We start from the raw sequence: 20990 nt of genomic DNA on the forward strand, positions 1-20990 counted from the left end.
ACAGCTTTTGCCAAAAGCAAGAGATGCTAGATCATTTCTATGACTGCATTTCATGATGGGCTTTTTTTTTTTTTTTTTTTTGCCAGTATAGGAGAAAATAGAATTTACCCCAGAACAGCAGAACCTTCTTGATTACATCATGGATTCATACAGTAAACAACAAATACCACAGGAGGTGTCAAAAAAACTAGTAAGTACATTGATGACTTTTTTGAGACGTGGATGATGAAGCTGAGGATTACACAGCAGAAAATATTTGTACTCGGCATAAGTAGGTGTAGTAAGTAGTAGAGCAAACTATGGGTAAAAGCTTACAGTTAAAACATGCTGCAAGGGGGGTAGAAGCTCTCCCATTCAGTCAACAGTTAGACCACATCTTGGTTTATCAAACTTAAATGCTAAGAAAAAGCTTTCAACTCTGGAAATACACTTTTATGCTCAAAACTAACCTTTGTTGATTGGAGTTTCGTTTTTTGCATTGTCAGTATAGGCAGTGATTTGAGTTTGACTTGAAGCCAAGCTTCCTTTATAGAAAGATACCAGCCTGGAAGCTTGAAAATATTTCATTTTTTTGAACCCAAATTCCCAACATTTTCCAGGTTTGGATTTTTGTTTCATCCCTTCTTCTTTCCTTTTCCTCTCTACCATCTAGAAATTCCATTTTCCCTTTAAGAGCTCCCAGTTTTCATGGTAGGATGGAAAAAGGTTGTGAAACAGGGAGAAGAGGAAAAAAGGGTTTAAAAGAGATTTTTTTTTTTTACAAAGCTGTCATGTTCACTCTTAAAAAAAAAAATCAAAACCAAAATGACTGTAGAAAATTATTTCCTAAGTAAGTCATCAACTTTGAAAACTAAAAGGAAGACACTTGCAGGGGGATGGTTGAGTAACCCATAACTAACTTGTGGAACTTATTTCCATGGGAGGTTAAGGAGGTCAAAACCAAAAATATATTAAACAAAAAGAAATAGACAAATTCATGGATAACAAGGCTTTTGGTTAAATATTATGGTACACATATAACTTCTAGCTCAGGAAGTGCCTAAATCGTTGACTGCTAGCCATGACACTGAAAGTGAGACAGATATTCCAGAGGATAGGACACTGTCTACTTCTTTCACTTCTTACATCGTTTTCCAAAATACCTGTTTTTGACAATCATTGGAGACAAATTACAAGGTTAGATGGACCTCTTGCCTGATCCAGTCTAATAATTCTTGTATTTATGCTCTTAAATCTGAAGTGACAATGCATATTAACAGATTTTGTTTGGTTTGATTTTTAACAGTTACACGAGGAATTCAGTGCTGAAGGAAATTTTCTGATTTTAACAGAAATGGCTACCAGTCATGTGCAGGTTCTTGTGGAATTCACTAAAAAACTACCAGGTATATCCAGTGTGTTGGGGCAAATTTTGTTATTGCAAAGCTTACATGCCTTTTAGTTGCCATTTGATGATTGTTGTGTATATTTTGAAGACTATATAAAAATGCCTCCTCCTCTGACACATACGCATTCTTCAGATACTGTCTAAAGAAAAGGAGCTTTGTGCTCTGAGGAATGTACGTTGAATAATTCAAATTCTGCCACTCTGAGATGTAGCACTCTTTACCTATTGACAAATGAAATGCTCACAGAAGGGGTTGTGTCTCTAGAGAGATTTTATTTCCACATATCACTGCAATGCCAAAAAGTCTGCCTCTAAATTACCACCAACACTTGCCAGACTCTGCTTCACTGGCTTTGCTGCCTTTCTATCAAAGCATCTAGGTCACGGCATCCACTGAATTGTGAGTCCTAAACAAGAACTTTCCCTAATTGGTGGCACCAATTGTTATGGTCCTTGCAGGGTGTGTTATGGACAAGGACTGAAAACCTGACTTTATCATTAGTATATTTTTTAACTCCCAAGTTGATGTTATCTCAAGAGTGAACACTGGGCATGGTACAGGTTCCTTGTAAGACAAGTAATGCTTAGCTGCATGAAAATATTATTTTCCTGGTATTCCCATGATATTGAACATTTCTCTGTGTGTTACATGCTTGCTTCAAAGCCTAGCACTGCAGTTGTAACTATATTTTTTTATACTAACTGGGATAGTGGCTCGCAGGAAGTGAACGGAGCACAAATGAAGCAAAGGGGTGCAGCAATGTCAGTGGAAAGATGCTAACACTGCTCTATAATGGAACAAAAGAAAGAATTTAATTTGCTACGTGCCACTCTGGCTGAACGCAATCACTACTCAAGCACAAGGTTATGCATGCATATCCTCACCTAACAGGGAGTGAAGCTATGAGCTAGAAACTTGATGGTTATTTCATAAGAGGCAAAAAAACCCCTATCAGACTGCTGCAATCCAAGTGGTCTTATGCTAAGGAAAAGGCAAAGGAGTCTTAAAGTCAGAAGTACAGAAAAAGATGCAGGTCCTGCTGTTCAGCTTATGTTGAGAAAGACAAAGGGAGGAGCTCTGTAATTGAATAATCCACTATTTTCAGTGTTGACTTAGAGTACATCTGGCAGGATTTATCACCTTTTTGTTTCAGTCTCTACATCTTTTTCTGTGCTTCCCCACAGAATCAGGGGGTGGGAATAAGGTGGGTACCTGCATTGGCAAGTATGAGGAGAGTTTCCCATGATCTCCAGCTCCCTGTTCTTCAGAGGAGCAGCTCTATATTCACACAAATTACCAAATTCCTTCTGATTTCTTCAGTGGGTTTTAGAGTCCTTCCCTTCCAAAAAGAGAAACACATATTTAAAACACAGCAAGAAGCCTCTATGTTAAATTGTATCTTAGTCCAAATGCAAGGTGAAATATTCAAAGTTAGATGCTTCACATGCAGATTTTTGCCATCAGAGCACAGAAAGAGCTGAAAGCACCATGGCAGAAGGAGAGTCATATAGAGAGCTCTGGTGGAAATATGGCAGAAGGTGTTAGCCAGAGCCATAAGGCTAGACAAAATCTCCACTATTGGTTGTGCTACACCACTAAATTTTGCTTATCATGTTCCTCTTAATGTACCATGAACACTGAAACTCAAGTCTAATTCTCAGACTTTGGTAAGAATCAAATCTGTGCCATCTCCTGGAATCTGGGTTTCAATTTCTGCAGCACTTGGCAACTCTATCGACATCAAGAACAAGGTTACGCAGATGTGTAGCACCTCACGTACAAGAACTTCAAGACAGAAAGTAGCGGGGACTTTTCTGTTGCTGCCTTGCTTATCTCTAACATCTCTCCAGGCTTCCAAACCCTTGATCATGAAGATCAGATTGCTTTGCTGAAGGGCTCAGCAGTAGAAGCCATGTTCCTCCGTTCAGCTGAGATCTTCAGTAGGAAACTTCCTACAGGACATACTGTCCTTTTAGAAGAAAGAATTCGCAATAGTGGTAAGTATCTTGTCTAATGAGGAAAGAACAAACCACACCATTACAATTCTGTGTCAGTATTTTGCCCTTGAAAAGCTAGTAAAATTGTTTATTAGCATTGAAACAGGTTTATCTGAATGTTGTTCTTTATATTAACTAGAACACAGCTAACTCAGCCTTGAGTCTAAAGGTCATAAGGTAAATGTTTATTTAGAAATACATTGCAAGTATTTTGAATGATGCTGTATCAAACAAACCCAGTACAAGTCTCAAATTATAAGCATTAAAGAACAATGAAGTACTGCATTTCAAATTATCCATATAAAATATCAATATTTATGCTTTCAAATGCAATCATTATGAGAAAGAAAGAAAAAAAAGATGTTATGATGTTACTGGAGATGACTGTAGGGAAACACATTCTTAGGGTCAATTTGGTAAAATTGAATCACACTGCACAAGGTGCATAGAAAAATTACAAACATGGCATGTTCTCAGTATGTTTTCTGTTTCTTAAGGTCCATCAAAGGCTCAGTGGCTTTGACAAATTCTACTGGGTCCAATTATGAAAAGCCAAACAGGGCTGGATATTGTTTATTCCTTAAAGCATGAAAAGTCGTGTTTTGCATTGTTATGTATTATTTGTGCTCCACTGATGCAATACTGAATTTTTTGCCCTTTTCTGTATTGACCAGCAAATTCACCACCCCTCAGCTATCTATCCTTCAAAATTCTGAATCAAAGAGTCTGTCTATAGTCGGAGAGAGTGCTTTGACTCTGGCTTCTGGCCTTTCTTTTTAATGGTCAGAAGGAGAAGAGATAGGATAACATTTAACCTCAATACTAGTCATAGAAATGGGCTTGAACTCAGTTCTGAAACTCTTAAAATCAACAATGTGAAGGTCCTATGCAAAATCAGGCGAATACTTAAATATTTGAAACACTGAAAAGAAGTTAGGAAACATGAGAATAACTCACTTGCTGAAGGTATGTATTTAGTTTGGCTTAGCACACTCAATTCTAGGTTTATATTCTGTATTTTTTTATATTTCTTTCATGTTGATTTATTATAAGAGGCTATTGTTTGACGGACTGGAAATGGTGACTTTGAGAGTGATATGGATGGCTGCTGGTCCAGGTCCTGCAGGCAGAGAAGTATGCCAAGAACGCCAGAGACATTTCCTGGGAACTGTAATGAGTTGTCATGGATCCAAATGTCTTCATTAGAAGATTTTTCTACTAGAATATAATGTATTTTTTTGATTAAAATAGGTCTTAGAGAAATTAACCCATATGAATACATGACTACTGAAAGCTTCTGCTCCTCTAATCTATACAGTCAGTATCAACCTTCTTGTTCAAGGTGTCAACTGCTCATAAAAAGCAGAAGCAGGAAATACTTTGATCCAGAACATTACATAATCTGTTATGTCATACCAATACTTTTTTTCTTACTCATCTTTTTAAAATACCTGTGGTGGGTTGACCCTGGCTAGATGCCAGGTGCCCACCAAAGCCACTCTATCACTCCCCTCCCTCAGCTGGACAGGAAAGAGAAAAAATAATGAAAAGGCTCATGGGGTGAGATAAGGACAGGGAGATCACTCACCATTACTGTCATGGGCAAAACAGATTCAACTTGGGGAAATGAGTTTAATTTATTACCAATCAAAATCAGAGTAGGATAATGAGAAATAAAACCAAATCTTAAAAACACCTTCTCCCCACCCTTCCCTTCTTCCCAAGCTCAACTTCACTCCTGATTTTCTCTACCTCCTGCCCCCAAGTGGCAAACGGGGACGGGGAATGGGGGTTGTGGTCAGTTCATCACACCTTGTTTCTGCCGCTCCTTCGTCCTCACACACCTCCCCTGCTCCAGCGTGGGATCCTTCCCACGGAAGACAGTTCTCCATGAACTTCTTCAACATGAGTCCTTCCCATGGGCTACAGTTCTTCATGAACTGCTCCAGCATGGCTCCTTTCCACGGGGTGCAGTCCTTCAGGAACAGACTGCTCCACTATGGGTCCACTGTGGGGTCACAAGTCCTGCCAGCAAACCTGCTCCAGCGTGGGCTCCTCTTTCCATGGGTCCACAGGTCCTGTCAGGAGTGTGTTCCAGTGTGGGCTTCCCACAGGGTCACAGCCTCCTTCGGGCATCCACCTGCTCTGGTGTGGGGTTGTCCACGGGCTGCAGGTGGATATCTGCTCCACTGTGGACCTCCATGGGCTGCGGGGGCACAGCCTGCCTCACCATGGTCTTCACCACAGGCTGCAGGGGAATCTCTGCTCCGATGCCTGGAGCACCTCCTCCCCCTCCTTCTTCACTGATCTTGGTGTCTGCAGAGTTGTTTCTCTCACATATTCTCACTCCTCTCTCTGGCTGCCATTGCCAAGCAGTTTTTTCCCCTTCTTAAATGTGTTATCACAGAGGCGCTACCACCGTTGCTGATGGGCTCAGCCTTACCCAGCGGCGGGTCCGTCTTGGAGCTGGCTGGCATTGGCTCTATCTGACATAGGGGAAGCTTCTAGCAGCTTCTCACAGAAGCCACCCCTGTAGCCTCCCCTCTACCAAAACCTTACCACACAAACCCAATACAATACCCTGTTAACTCTCTGCAACTATTGAGTCCAGATGAGATGCAATATCATTTTTTGCAAGCTAGTACTAGACTTAAAGATAGTATTTCGTACTATAACATGACTTCCTGGAATATTGTATCCTGCAGTAATATTATTTACCTGTTATGAAATAGATTTAAAAAATAACATTTTGTGTCAAGTTTCAAGACAAGTAATGATTTCAAATGTAGTATTATTTATTCCAAAGGAAGATTTCCTGCAATTCTTTTTTCTGAGGGAAAAAAAAGACCAAGGTAAATTAAAAATGAGTTCTGGATCAGAACAAAACATGGGCTGAATAGTTTGCAAGAAATGAAACATGATAATGTTTTTTTTGTGTGTGTGTGTGTATATAAATATATATACACACATACCTATCTTATTGGTCTTGAAAAAGGCTCTCAAAAATATTTTCCCTCAAGCCAGGATCAAGTTGGGGACATAAGAGGAAATACTGCTGCTAGAATTGCTCCTTCCCTATATTACAGGAGAATAATGTATTATCCAGCATACTTGCTTTCCTTCCATTCTTTCCTTCCATTAATAGCCAGAATACAGGACAAAATACCCTTTTCCATGTCTTTTATTTCTCCACTCTGTGCAAATTCAAACCTACTTAAGCGCATTTTCCTTGGCTGCACTTAGTGGGGCTGTGACAGTAAACAACAAAAGCAGCTTGTAAATCTTTGCATTTGTAGCAGTGCTAACTTAATTGCTGCTACCAATGCTATAGAACTGTTAGTGCTGCTGCACAGACCCAGAATTCACTCAAAATTTCCAGACTCTCTCATTTTGGACTGACATTGCTGCATGCTAGAGCCTATCTGCCAACCTGGCAATGTGCCATGCATGAAAAGGCTTAAATGTGTTTTTAAATGCCCCTCTGCCTGTGTTTTCAGTACTGGTAACTGCCTGTCAGTTAGTGGTATTGCTTCCTTTGCACCAAAAATGCAAGCAGATTGGTTTATAAAAGGAATTATTTTTATTAGGTAGGTTTGACCCTCTCATGCTTCCCAAGTGTATTTCTTAGTGTTCACTGAATTTTCATAGGAATCCTGTTCATTGTCACACAAACTACCAGAGTTTTGACTTTAAGATCCTGCATTGGTGCAATATTTCTGCACATTTTGTCTTAGTTTAGGATGAATTCCAGAATTACACATTTAGGCAAATTGAATAATTTTAAATTTTTAAAAATATCTGTTACTGAAACAACTTATTTTTGTGGTTTAAATCCTGGTCATTTTCAGGAGTCCTGAGTTTAAACCAAATGAAAGAAAGGCATCCAAATTCTTCTGTTATCATTGCTTACACATACAGCTTTCAAAAATATTAAATATGCAGTTCACACCCCTGCATGTAACAGGACTCAGCACCAGGGCTCTAGGTTGAATAATAGCCTGTACCAAATGTGGTATTAGGGTAGAAACTTAAGCAGCCCCTTCCAGCCTTAACCAGTAAGGACAAATGCTACTAAAAGCTGCAGCTGGCCATTATCATGTTATAGGCGGGTACAAGAGATAAGACTGACCGGAAGATATTAAACCCAAGTCAAAGAAGAAAACCCAAGAGAATTACACATAAATTTGGAGATAGGGACTTTTTTTTTACATACATCTTACTGAAGAAAAAGACTAAATGCAGCAAACTGAAACACCCTGCAAAGACAATAGAGAGCAGCAGAGGAAATGCAGTGATAGTTGAGTGAGAGTTTAGAAATTAAATTTATAGGTAATGAATGAAGAAGCAGCATCAGGATTATTCATGGCTCCTAGTGAGGTCCTAAACACTGTCAGGCCATCAGCCATAAATTATTGCTGTTAGTCAGAACTTCTGTCCACATAATTTTAGGTGCAGACAAATGTCTGAATGTCACATAAGTCCTATTGTCAAGCCTTGATGTCTGTATCCATAAAATTGGGGGTGGGGATCCTGCCTAAAAGTCACAAGCTGTCCAGACATCTGTCACCTGCCACCACGTCCACTTGGGAGCTGCTCTCACCTATTAATATTTATGCCTTCCCCAGTCTGATTGTATGGAATGGATTTTATTTTTTTTTTTCTGATAAAGAAGCCAGAGATCTGGTGGTGATGACCTTTGAGCATTAGCAGCTTTCGTTTTTATTCTCATGCTGATGAGGTGAATTTTTATTTCTTAGCCTGAGCATATTGCTCAAGTCCTGGTGCATTTCAGTGACTGCCTTTGTTTGTGCCCTTATGGTCTTTCTCCATAAGGTGTTATGGAAATTCTTTCATTAGCTGCTCCTGAGACTGAAATCCTCTCCTACTCACTCTAATACTGAGACTTAATGAGAAATACAGACATTTTATTTAATGTTAATGAGAGCTTGTGCCATTTACTCATCTTATTTGATGCTTCACTATGCATACACCACATTGTGACTGATTGACTCATTCTGTGAAAGGCTGACATCCCAGTAATTTAATGCTTAGTTTCTTTCTGTTATTTCGAAATCAAATTGTCCCCATTATTGTGCAGCACAATATTTTTAAAAAACAGTGGTGAGATACTGGATGTTTTCTCAGTGAGCATTTATAGCTTGTTTTCCTACGGACACCTGCTTTCAGCAGTCATTAAGAGCCACAGATTTTTATTTCATCATTTATTCTACAGGGCAGTTCTACTAATTTCAGTATCAGGGAATAAGATACTATCTGATATGGATAGAAACAGAAGAATCTGGACCCAAATTTTCATTTGGCAGCAGGACACCTGACATTGTGAAATATACCGTTGTCTTCCTGGATGGGTTACAGGTGCTGAAGTACAGTGAGATCCAAGGAAAAAAATAAATAGCCACAATTTCAAAGCATTGGCAAGAGGCCACCTTTTCCCTTGAATGTGGGATACAAAGTTCCCATTGATTTGGACAAGAGACTCCTGCAACCAAAGGCAGAATTTGGCACCGGAACAATGGATGCCTAATCACTTCTGCTGCCTTTGGCTTTTATTATTTGATTATTAGTACTGAGTAATGTTAGTGCTTCAAAACCCCATTGTGCTGGGGTTTGTGCAGAGAAACAGAATTAAATGATCTTTACTGCTGAGTCCGAATAATCTAAGAGAGAGGAACCTGGCCAGCATCTAGCCTCTTGTTTCTACACATACCTGCAAATCATAGGTGTCTAACCTTCCAAATGGCCATGTGCATCCACACAGAAGGAGACACTTAGTATCCTGTGACTCGACCCAAAACTGGCACACTGCCCAAAACATTTAGCAATTAAGACCACTTCAAATTACAGAGTATAGGAAAGAGCTTTTCTGTTCATATGCGGTACTGCAGAATCTATCTCATCGAGTTAGCCAGTGCCATGTTCCTGAATTACAAATCAAATTGACAGAAGTGTTTAAATCATATCTACAGAGTTAATTTATACCCATGAAAACACAAACAGATCTCAGAGGACCCAATCTCTTTTCTTCTGCATAAGTGTGCTTCTCCAGTCTAAAAACTTACTTAAATAGACTCAACCTATGAAGACTAGCTCAAGGCAGTGGACATGCTGCTATGTGCCAGACCGCACTTCCCTCCTGACTGCAGGCACTCAGGTCACTGTCAAAGGATGGTATTTGCATACTCCTTGCAGTTTGTTTTGGTTTGGGTTTTTTTTAACTAAGGTTTCTTTGTTTGCAATGATGGCTTCACAGTGGTCCTATCAATTGATTTTGAGACGAGGTGTTTTTGCTACCCTCATTTCTCCTTGGCATATGCTAACGTCTCACTTAAGTCACAAGGAGATGATAGAGGAGAGGACACAGGTACATGTATCTTCTGGTGTATCTTCTCTACTGGCTAGATTTTCCCCTTTTTGGATCCCAGCATCAATAGGGTGAATTTGGTCAGTCTTTAAAGGGCCACTGATGCATTTGAACAGGTTAGAAGGCAGAGCTTCGAAGCATCATGGAAAACAGTTCCACTAGATGAAACACTGTGAAAGATAAGATATAATTTTGGGAGTAATTAATACATATTATTTTCATAAAACAGCTACTAATATACTGTTAGTTTAATTTCCACTGCACCTCCATATTTATCAAGGAAAAAAAAGATCTCTTTATCCATATTAATCACACAATGCTAGTTACTGTTAATTAGTACATATTCTCAAGCTTTCCTCTTGCAATAGATTAATCTATTCAATTTTACTGAACAGCCAAAATAGAAGAGAGAATACTAGTCTCAAAAAGCTGGCAATACTGACTCGATATCACAGTAAAAACATCTTTTCCAGGATTATGTTAATCAGATAATTATTTATGGCCTGAAACTGCAAACCTTACAAAAGCAACAGTCATCTTACTTTCAGAGAGAAATCATAGGAACAAAACCCTAAAAAAGGCAAGGTCTAAAACAATGCTGTGTCTTAGGCTACAGGTATGAATAAAATTGTGCAAGAAGTAAGGGGTGCTGAATGAATAAAGCTCATGGATTTAAATCTGCTCCAGCCTAATGCTGCAAGGCCGTACTCAGTAAAGCCAGCATTTCCCATTGATTAGCCTGGGCCTTACAGCCAGTCGCACATTAACATAGAGAAATCAACTAAATGCATTGCAGTATCTTCTGCAGATGATAGAGTTGGGCTGGTGGTTAGGTAGAAATCTGTGTAATTCAGAACAATGCACAATGCAACACGAAGGAGGGGCAGCTTGTTATTGCCATAATGCTGCATGAAACAAAGTTTTTGAAACCTTTTTCAAAAAAGTTAAGAAGGAGGCACCACTAACACTGCCCAGGAATCTCTGCCTATCTGACATAGTACCGTGCAGTGCTCTTGTCTGATCTAAATAAAGAGGGTTAGATGGAGCTAACTTTTCTGTTCTCAATGAGGCCAGAAATATAACTTTATCTATTTGATTTTTTTCACTTTTGTAGTATGATTTGTAACAATGACATTTGAAAAGTCATATAATTCATTTCTCCTCTAGCCTTCCCAGTTACGAGCACCAAATGGCCTTTAATTCTTTTTCTAATAACCTGAATTGACGTGACAACATCTTGTACAGTAGATAACGAAAAAAAGCAAGAACTATAAACATCTGTTTCCTGCTTTTTTGCTTTCTGGTGGAGCTTATTAAATCCAAACTGAAGCGTTTTCAGTCACGTTAGAAAACAGCCCCCCCTTGTGATGGAACAGCGGTTTGTGTAACGTGCATACAGGATGATGAAATAACAGGGAAACTCCAGGACAGATGGGATGAGGGCAAAACTTGTAACGATGAAACAATTCTATTATCCTAGTCTCAAAATTGGTTATTTTGCATGGTTTCATTTGTAATTGCCTTGTGACATACATGTATTTAAATATTTCAAAGTTCTGTTCTCTTTAGTCAAAGCAGTAAATCAGCTGCATTGCTGAAACATTGCTTCTTACTCCCTTTCACCTCTTCTCGTTTTATTTCTCTGTTTGGAGTACAGTAGTGCGGAGAAGCTCTCTGCCATAATTTCATTTGCTTCAATATCTGTACTCATTTTTTGCTTCACCCACCCATGCTTTAGTTTCTTAATGTTAGATTATAAGCTTTCTGGGGCAAGGATTGTTTTACTGCATGCTCATACAGCGCCTGGCACAACGAGGACCTGAGTTAGTTATTCCACACCCTGTTCGCTGGCATCATTTTCATGCCACTTCTGCTATATTGACAGCAGGACTTGAGGAGCTTTGTGGTCAGCAAAACAATGAATTCATCCAGCTGAAAACTAGCGTGACCAAAAAAAAAAAAAAAAAAGAAAGAAAAATTATGAATATGAGAAACAAATGACAGGAGTCTTAGTCACAGCCCACTTCCTCCCATTTCCTGTCTGCAGCCAAGACGATCGTGCCCAGCGGCGCAATACCTTGCACAGAGACTTCTAAAAATATCCAGTTTGTCTTGGATTTTTCTCATGTCATTGCTGAGCTATTCACTTCCACGAAAGGAATTCATTTGCTCTGCTTTAGGGCTCAGCTAGACTTATTTTTTCCCCTGTTTCTAGATTCACATGAACTTTAAGACTTCAGTGTGTCGTATGTGTTCCTTATATATGTCGTATTGTAAGGAACTTTGACATTTAAAACTGCCCAGTAGAGAGACAGGCGGTTCCCCAAAAGTTAGCAATAAGAAGTGTTCAAAATTTTAAACAGTTAACGCTGATGGCTAACGACATAAACCTCACAGAACATTAGATGCTATGACTATTGTTTGCTCTGTATAAGCTCCAGCTGTGTTACTAACTGCCACAGGATGAGCTGACCTGCATCATACATGTCTGCTTAATTGACTCTGCTCAATAGTGTTGAACTTGTTACAAAACCAAGATTTGTAGCTTGTAATCTGAAGCGAACATAGGTTGCTCGTGTCACATGTTTAAACACATCATTCAGCCACAAAATAAGCCACACCCTGCAAGACCATACTTTCACTCTGTTGAGACACATAACTATTCCACTGATTGAAGTAAGTTCTCACTGTCATAGCAAAATGTGACTGTTCTGTAGTTAAGTCAAGCGACTTCATGTTTCCGTTCTTTGAGTTCCACCTGCTGAGTTTCATTTTGAATTTCCCCTATTGGAGGCACTCCAAACCTCACCAGTCCTAGACTTCAGCTTCGTGTTGTATACAACACTCAAAACCACATTATTTCATGCGGTTTCCACACCAAGTTATAAAGTCTTCTCCCAGAACAGCTCAAAATTAAGAGTAAAATGACACGAAATTCTATGGCCCTCATCTGTTGCCATCCTTTCAGCCAAAGACCAAAAGACTTCTTGCTGCAGCACCACTGGTTTGGATGTCTACACCTTGTTGGTGCAGCAGCTTCAGAGTTGCAAGCAGCCATTGTCAGCAGTCTAGTGGCTGCTCTGAGTGACTCCCACACACCAGTTTAAAAAAAAAATAAAAATTGATGTCACAGGACCTACTTCTCTTTTACACCAAAAAGCAGAATGGAGTACATCTGTAATTTAAGGCTAAGTAAGAACATTGTGACCTGATGACAGAGTCAGTAAGAGGAAGCCCAGTCGGCATGCCCCAGTTCAGTAACCCCAAAGGGTTTCGCTAATGGCAAGAGAATTGCATGATCCCATCCTTAAACTGGTCTGGATTTTAATTATTTATGGATCTGTACTTTATAATACACTAATTTATGCTTTAAGGTAGTAGTAGTAGTTGCAAGCAAGTTGATCTTGGACTACAGGTAATCCTAGACCTAGCTAAAGTTTCAGGCTACATAAAAGGAGCAATTAACACTCTTTATGAAGGCAACTGAAGCAACTGCCCAAGGCAGTTAGCTATAGAGTTGGGCCAGAATTAAACCATACACCCTAAGAGGTTTCCATATAAGTAATGTAAAGATAGGGAACATGGGGACTGTTTCGCAAACTGTGCATACTGGAAACAGAAGACAGTTACAATGTCAGCAGACAGTGAGAAAAACATGTATGAGACTTGTCCTGAAAAGCTAGACGGACAAACCTGTAGAGTAAAAGGAACTGCTTGAAAGACAGACTTTGAAACCATCTGAAAAGAAATTGCCCATGCTTGCCTGTTTCTACTCTCATCTGGAAAACAAGGATGTGCTTGCACTTTTGTAACTAATTGTCTTGCATCAGGCCTGATTTGTGTAGTAAATTTCTCCCACCAAGACAGTCAAGGCTTCAAATACTAGATAACTGCTCTGTGGCAATAAACCAGATTATTTCAATAACTAAAAAATATTACAACTTTTTTTCTCTCACAGGTATCTCAGACGAATTCATAACTCCCATGTTTAATTTTTATAAAAGCATTGGAGAGCTGAAGATGACACAGGAAGAATATGCTCTGCTCACAGCCATAGTTATCCTGTCTCCAGGTAACTTCTAATCCAGAGTTAAATATTAGTGATTTTGGAAAGAAAGCATGAGGAGTGTGACCTGAGACTTGTAAAAACTTACATTCTACATAGAGTAAGTGAGCAAACTTGTTTATTCAGTATATTCAGCTGTTAAACCAGAAAACAAGCACACAAATCCAAACTCCAAATGTCCTGCTGCACCATCTGGTTTTGCATACAAGCAAAAAAAGTGCCTAAACACCCTGCTTAAAAAAAATTACTGGTATCTCTTCACTGCTTAGCATGACAGGCTTCTTCCTTCAAAAAATCCCAGATGTGGTTACATGCACATCACTACAGACCATTGTGGAATGTCACATTTTTTAGAAGGAAACTGAAAACCCTGTAACTTAGAATAGAGTGGCAATGAAGGTCTTCAGCCTTTATTGAACAAACACCAGCTGGCAAGAGCAGAAGGACAGTAACAAGTAACAGTAACCCATCCTCCTATTTTCCTCCCTCTCCAAATACACAAACACATACTTCATTATGAACAAAATAAAAAGACACGTATTTTCTAACAAAGAAATTTAATCTGAGGATGAAGATGCTTGATTTCTCCCTCATGACCTGTATGCACACTCTCCTCTGCTGGCCAAATTCCCTGGTTGTACTACGTCTCCAAGAACTTATGCTGCGCTGTTCAGTTGTTGCAATGGATTGCAGGATGTACTCAGGTGCAGAACTGCACTGGAAGATGATGATACAACCCAAGAGAAACATTTCTGAGTTAAAACTCCTCAGTTTTTGGAAGAGTTGACAGTTTTCTGTAGCTAGAAGTGGGAAGCTTACATGATAACCCTCAGCCAAAAATACCATGTTAAAGCACTTTTATTCCCTCTCAATTTGAGAAGACATATTCTTGGTAGGTGTGAACATCAGTGCTCAGTGTAAATATTTGGATATTTTGATTTTCATTTATCATTGTAAATATTTACATTGTATCAGAGCATGTATTTGCTGATTTCTTTTATTTTCTTTTAAAACCATAACCAGATCGACAATACATAAAGGACAGAGAGTCTGTGGAAAGGCTTCAAGAACCCATGCTGGATGTTCTACAAAAACTCTGCAAACTTCACCACCCAGATAACCCTCAACACTTTGCATGTCTTCTGGGCCGTCTTACAGAATTACGGACATTTAACCATCATCATGCAGAGATGCTGATGTCATGGAGAGTCAATGATCACAAATTCACACCTCTTCTCTGTGAAATCTGGGATGTGCAGTGATTGATACTTTTTTTTTATTTCAGGAAAAATATCTTTTTAAAGGACCACATAGCACTTATTTTCATAGAAAAATATCCCACAGAACATTAAATTTTCATTACTGCATTTTTATAGAAACATGCTATGGATTCATAAAAGTCATTTTGTTCACTATACACAGAATACTGTATAGCTATCAGATTTTCACATGTGAGCATGATTTTCTCTGTATTTATATTCTCCGATCAGGAAGAGTCCACCAGCTCCTCAGAGGAACCCTGTTAATTCCTGCTGCAATTAAGCGGATTGCAGTTAACAGTTCCTCTTGACAAATGGGGAAATGCAGGTTTCCATTAATATTTTTTCATTGCCGTGTTTTTGTGCTTGGTCTCCATTAAAGAATATATTCCAGATATTTACGATAATAAACCAGCTGAAATGATTAATGCTACAGTCATTTGCTGTTCAACTGTGAAATGTGTTCACATAAGATGTACGAGCTCTTTTTTCTTCAGAAGGTGAAAAGTGATATAATAGAGAAAAGCCACACACACAAAAAAACCCCTTTTCATGATATAAACATGTAACTTCATTTGCATTATTATTTCAAAGTAAAAATCATACGGTATCTATACTTTGTGAAAGTGCATCACAGGTTGTTTTACTTGACAACTTTTGATTGCTGGTGCTTAGCGGCTCTGAAAAACACCATCAGCAACATCCCCGACACAGGTAAGCATGTTTGAACGGGGTGCGAGGCGGTGCAGGCTCCGTGACGCCAAGAGGGGCTGTGGGCAGGGTGGGTGGATTCCTTGTGCCCGGGTCTGCTCCGAGCATCGTGAAATGGGACAGCTGGGACAGCCGCGTGCCGACCATGCTGTCCTCCAAACCGCGGCCCGGCACTGCTGGCAGCGCGAGAAAGGAGAAATGCGTCGGGCGCAGAAACAGCTCTTTGCCCGCTGCAAAAAGGCCTTCACGCAGGGGCTTCCCGACTGCCGTGCACGCGGCACCCTGCTCCCACCGCCGACGACGGAACCTGCCACCGCTGCCCCAGGGAAGCAGGGCCGCTTTCAAACGCACTTGGTGACACCAGGAGGGGACGTTGAGGCCCCTGCTTTCATGTCAGCCGAAGCGGCGCGCGGGCAGGAGGGCCATCTGCCGCAGCGGCCGAGCGAGCAGGTCTCTGGCCGTGCCGCCGCAGCGGCTGGGACACTGCGGCCTGAGCTGGCCTCCATGGGGGCCTGACGGGGAGGGGTCGGCTGCCAGCGGGGCCGTGACCCTGCGCCCCGCACCTCCTCAAAGGCCGCGTGCTCGGGGGAGGCCGGAGGGGCGGCTCCGCTACGCAGCGCCCTCACCCAAAGCGGCAGGGTACAGCGGAGAGCCGCAAGGCGCTGCGGCGGTCGGGCGCGGGAGAGAGGGGGGAGAGAGGGCGGCAGAAGCGCGGCAGGCGCCAGCAACCGCCCCGGGCGCTGAAAGCCGCGCGGCGCTGCGGCCCCGGGCCAGGTGCGGCGGGCCCGGTCCCGCCCCGCGGGCGCTGATTGGCCCTTTCGAACGGAGCGGCCGGCGCGGGGCGGGCGGGGGCGCCCTGATGCACGGCACGGCGCGGGGCGAGCGCGGCGCAGCGCGGCGGGGCGGCAGCTGCGGGTGAGTACCGCGGGTTGGGGAGTGGCAGCACCACCACCAGCAGCATCAGCATCAGCAGCATGCAGCTCCCAGCTTCCCCCCGCACCAGGGTGTGGCCGGGGGGGTGGTGGTACCCCGGACCCGGCCCGCGGGGAAGGTGAGGGGCGCCCGAGCGGCGGCGGCGAGCCCGGGCTCGCGTGCGGACCGGGGCGCTGCTGCAGGGTCCCGCTTGCGGCGGTGCATCGGGCGCACAGCTGCGGTGTGGTGGCACTCAGTCAGTTACGCCTGTCTATAGGGGCAGCGCTGTAAAACGTGTTGAGCATGGCACGTCGCGGGGAGCCCCGTGCAGACAGGGTATTGACAGACCCGGTACTGAGCTAAGCTTGTTACCGGGATCGGCTCGGTCACACTTCCAGCGGCAGCAGCTCCCATCGGGCCCAGTTAGCCTCACTGGCATCGATGTTGGAAGTGAAGTGCCGTGAAACTTACCCTGGGGAAGGCAGAGGGGAGAGTTTTTGCATAACACCCTTCAAAACAGTCTCTCCTGTGCCTCACGCAAGCGTTTGAGGATGCGGTGCTGTTTTTTGCAGGAAATTTGCCCTAGTGCTCTTGGATAAAATCATTCATATTGCGTAGTAAGCTGAAAAATATGTGGCTCCTTTCTTTGCCCCAAAGCTGGCTGTGTTCCGGGGATGCTGCATGTCACCTTTGGCATAGTATCAGATCAAGGTATGAGAAAAAGTACATGTATACCTTTAGGACCTATAAGGCATAGCTGGCCTATGTGTTTATAATTCTAAACATACTGGGTGGTTCTTCCATAATAAGACAGGATTTTATGTTCAAGTCATAATAAAATCCTCCTGACTATGGCCAGCCAGCAGCCTGCTTCTTGGACATCAAGTGGTGTTCCCCTCAGTGTTGCTTTGCTGGAAGAACTGCGGGGTGGAAACAGGAGGGAGGGAAGAGTTTGCGAACGTGAGCGGCAGGGGTAGCACGTCTTTTGTTAACCAGCCTCTCCCCAAACCGGATGCTTCTGTGGTAAAGGAGCCGTCTGCATGTCTTCTGCAGAGATGCCAGCTGTTGAGATGAAGTGCTCCTCCCTGATTTCTCTCCCTGGTTTCTCTGCCCTGACAGGTGAATCCAGGGCCTTTGCTGCTCTTTGGAAGGGGAGCGCAAGCTTGCCGCCACATGCTGTGTGCGCTGTCACTGAAAGTGTGGAACGGCAGTCCCCAAGGAGAGCAGTCAGTGTGCCTTAATGTAAGGAGCTGGTTGCCACCTTAAAGCCCTTCACCTTGGACTGACTAGTCTGGTTCTTTCTCTTTCGTGCCTCTGAGGCCTCCCCAGGGAAGCGGAGCTCCTGCTGACTCAGTAATGTAACAAAAGGGCTCTGTAATTGCTGTAGTGATGGAAAGAGTAGCACTCCATGGATGTCTCTTGTTGCGCCTACCTCTTTTCTGCTGCATGTAAGGATATGTGTACCAAAAAAACCCCGTGGATATCCTGTAGTAGGTTTCAACAGATACTGACTTGACAGCTTCTTTCATTTCAGAGTGTTTAAAAACATAGGTTTCAGTAGGTACTGTCAAGACTAATCTACAGGTTCCAGCTGCTTTGGGTTAGTCTGTTGTGACTATCTTTGGGTGTTGATGGAAGAGAAGATGATGTGTGATATATCTTAAATAGAGGGTGAAGATGTAAAAGTGTTTCTGAAGGTTTTTTTAATGAGTCTGTGAATCCCTTTAGGTTCCACTTAAGCTAGGTCAATGGCTGCTTCGTCTATGTTTTAGGTATCTGTGGAGTTGTGGATTATTTTTTTGTTGTTGTTTCTTTGTAAACTGTGCAGTCAAGTAAAATGAGACTTGAACTCAGTTCATCTTGTGCTACAGAATGGCTTGTAATTAGTGTAGCGTGTCTTGCTGGTTGGGCCCCAGTGAATGATCTATAAAACCTGATACAACTGATAGTAAGTACACTATCTTGTGTAGCATCTAAGACCACGTGTTTAGCACCCTGAAGTATTTGCGTAAAGTGCTTTAGTATTTGCTGACTTTACTGTTTCTCAGATTGCCTGGGGGCAAAGTGGTGGGCATCTGTGGAAAGCAGAAGCAGACTACAGTCTTGCGAGGCTGTCCTGTGTGGGTCGTGTCTGGTGTATGTCTGAGAAATGTATGCATGTATCCTGAGAAATGCCTCTCCCTATGCCACATGTCAGAAGACAGGTAGCTTTTTTTCTCATGTCTTTCCTAGTGTTGATCCATAGCTCTAGTCCTTTATTGGAGGTTTGGCAGTCCGCCAGCCGAAGGCAGCTCCTACCTTCCACAAGATACTGTTTGGGGCTGACTGCCTGTCTCACAGTAAATTAGTGTCGCTGTATTGATCCATCTGTAAGGTGGTACTGGCAGGCTTTCTCCTCTCTTCCCGTTTCATGGAGCCTGTTGGCACCAGAAGTGCCAGTAGAAATGAGTTGTTTTCTGGGAGTGGTGCTGGGGGTTGGGGATTTGCTGAGCTTGGAGCTGGGCTGGTTACCCCCCTGGTTGGGAAGCACTTGCAAGTTTCTCCTGCTTCCCTGGTTTTAAGGGGTGAAGCAGGTAGAGAGCCCTTCTAGGCACCTTGGGGATATTAGCAGTCCTGGAGATGGGAATGGCATGGCCTGAGGCTATGCATGGGACATGATACAGTACATTTTAATTCTGGGGTCTTTTCTTTCACAGCTGTGAGCCCTGAATACTAAATGCCTATTGAATGAAGGTGAGTCGAAAAAAATGGCATGCCTAGAAACTGATATGGTTCTAGCTGGAGCTGACTGAATTCAATACCAAATACTTGATTCATTCATTATGTACAGCTTTTTGATGCAGGGAATCCAAATGGTTTTAGAAGAAGTCAGATTTGGTTATGACTCTACCTGGTACTGCAGTATTTGCCTCACCATGGTACCTTCTGCACCTTTGCAGGCTGGCTACTTGAACGTGGCAGGTTTCTGGGTCTTCTCATCCCATGCCTCTCCCTGTAAGTGATAAGACTACATTAATTTGTATTCCCTGCAATCTCAGAGCTGTACTGTTTGGGATCTGAAAATGGGTAATTGTTACTATATTAATTTTTCAACTCAAAATTCATGCAGGGTCGTCTGTATCATCAGAGGTTTTTTGTTAAACATTATTCAGATGCCCTGATAATAAGTGAAGCCATTTGACTTTCTAGAGAGCCCTTTGGCATATGGGCTTACGAAATAACTTCAAGGACCTGGTCTTCTAAAACAAGTTCAAGTGCCACAATTATCCTCAGTCTCCTCTTTTTTTTTTTTTTTAATTTTTCCTTTTTTTTCCTTTTTGTAGACTAGTTTTTGTTAGGCATGCCACAAAACTGCAGATGCTGTGCATTCTTGTGATAGCTGCCGCGTGAATATTTTGCTTTGTTCATGCTTTGAGTGCTCCCTGTGAATTAGGCTGCCTTTTGTTTTCCCTTGGCAGTTAGTATGCTAGAGCTCTTGTTAGCCTATATGGAGCTCCTTATTTTAATGAGACCAACTTCTCTACTGGCTGTTTTGCTGTTGTTTGTTTTATTTTTTAATCAATGAAGCCTCTTATTGCAACTCTCTTGGGACAATAGCTTTCTTATGCTAAAGGAAAATGTATTCCCCTGGACAAAGCTGTGGGAAGCATAACATGGTCATTAGTAATGCTTGTTATATACACTGCCCTTCCCTTGTTCATTCATAGAAGGAAAAATGACATCAAGGAGAGGTTGTCTCCTTTTCTGTTTTTTTTTTTTTTCTTCCCTAGAAGAAAAGGAGGGGGGAAGATATCACTTGAAGTGTCTCTGATAAAGTTTGAGAAGTGCTAGCAGTCCTGATACAAGGAAGTGGCTTCAGCCCAAAACCAAACTGGTTGCTCGTTCGCTGGTCGTAGAGGTAAGTTGTTTGAAGTGCCTGATGTGTGGTCCTATGTAGTGTGTGAGGTTCAAGGCAGTGGGAGGGAAAAATGAGGAGGAAACGGCACTGTTCTGCTTTCTGGGTAAGAGGAAAGGGGAGAATTTTTATGAGAATTGGGTCTTCTGTGATGGGCTATTCAGCCTTTTGCCATAGGAAGACCAGGTTGTGCAACAGATGGAAGAGGAGAGAAGAATACTGTCTATGTATAAAGCTTAAACATCTGGGACAGGAGACAGGAGTTATTTAATTTTTGAAGGAAAACAGATGAGTTAAAATTGTCTGACTATGTCTGCAATCCAGTTTCAGTAAGATTAAGTTTTATTGCCGCTTTTAAGTAATGGAGCAAGAAAGTTGTT

General features: G+C 42.0%; 1 protein-coding gene across 3 annotated transcripts in view; it reads left to right on the plus strand.

Annotated features, from left to right (window-relative positions):
• The window catches only part of NR1H4 (nuclear receptor subfamily 1 group H member 4), a 35180-nt gene extending 20085 nt beyond the window's left edge, over positions 1-15095 (plus strand). For all 3 annotated transcript variants that reach the window (XM_059817000.1, XM_059817001.1, XM_059817003.1), the window contains 5 exons: positions 92-190; positions 1286-1385; positions 3239-3385; positions 13726-13839; positions 14857-15095. In XM_059817000.1, the coding sequence (XP_059672983.1) occupies positions 92-190; positions 1286-1385; positions 3239-3385; positions 13726-13839; positions 14857-15095 (699 nt within the window). The remainder of the gene's footprint in view (positions 1-91; positions 191-1285; positions 1386-3238; positions 3386-13725; positions 13840-14856) is intronic.
• The last annotated feature ends 5895 nt before the right edge of the window (positions 15096-20990 follow it).

This window comes from Gavia stellata, chromosome 4 (assembly GCF_030936135.1).
Source record: "Gavia stellata isolate bGavSte3 chromosome 4, bGavSte3.hap2, whole genome shotgun sequence".
In the NCBI taxonomy this organism is placed as follows: Eukaryota; Metazoa; Chordata; class Aves; order Gaviiformes; family Gaviidae; genus Gavia; species Gavia stellata.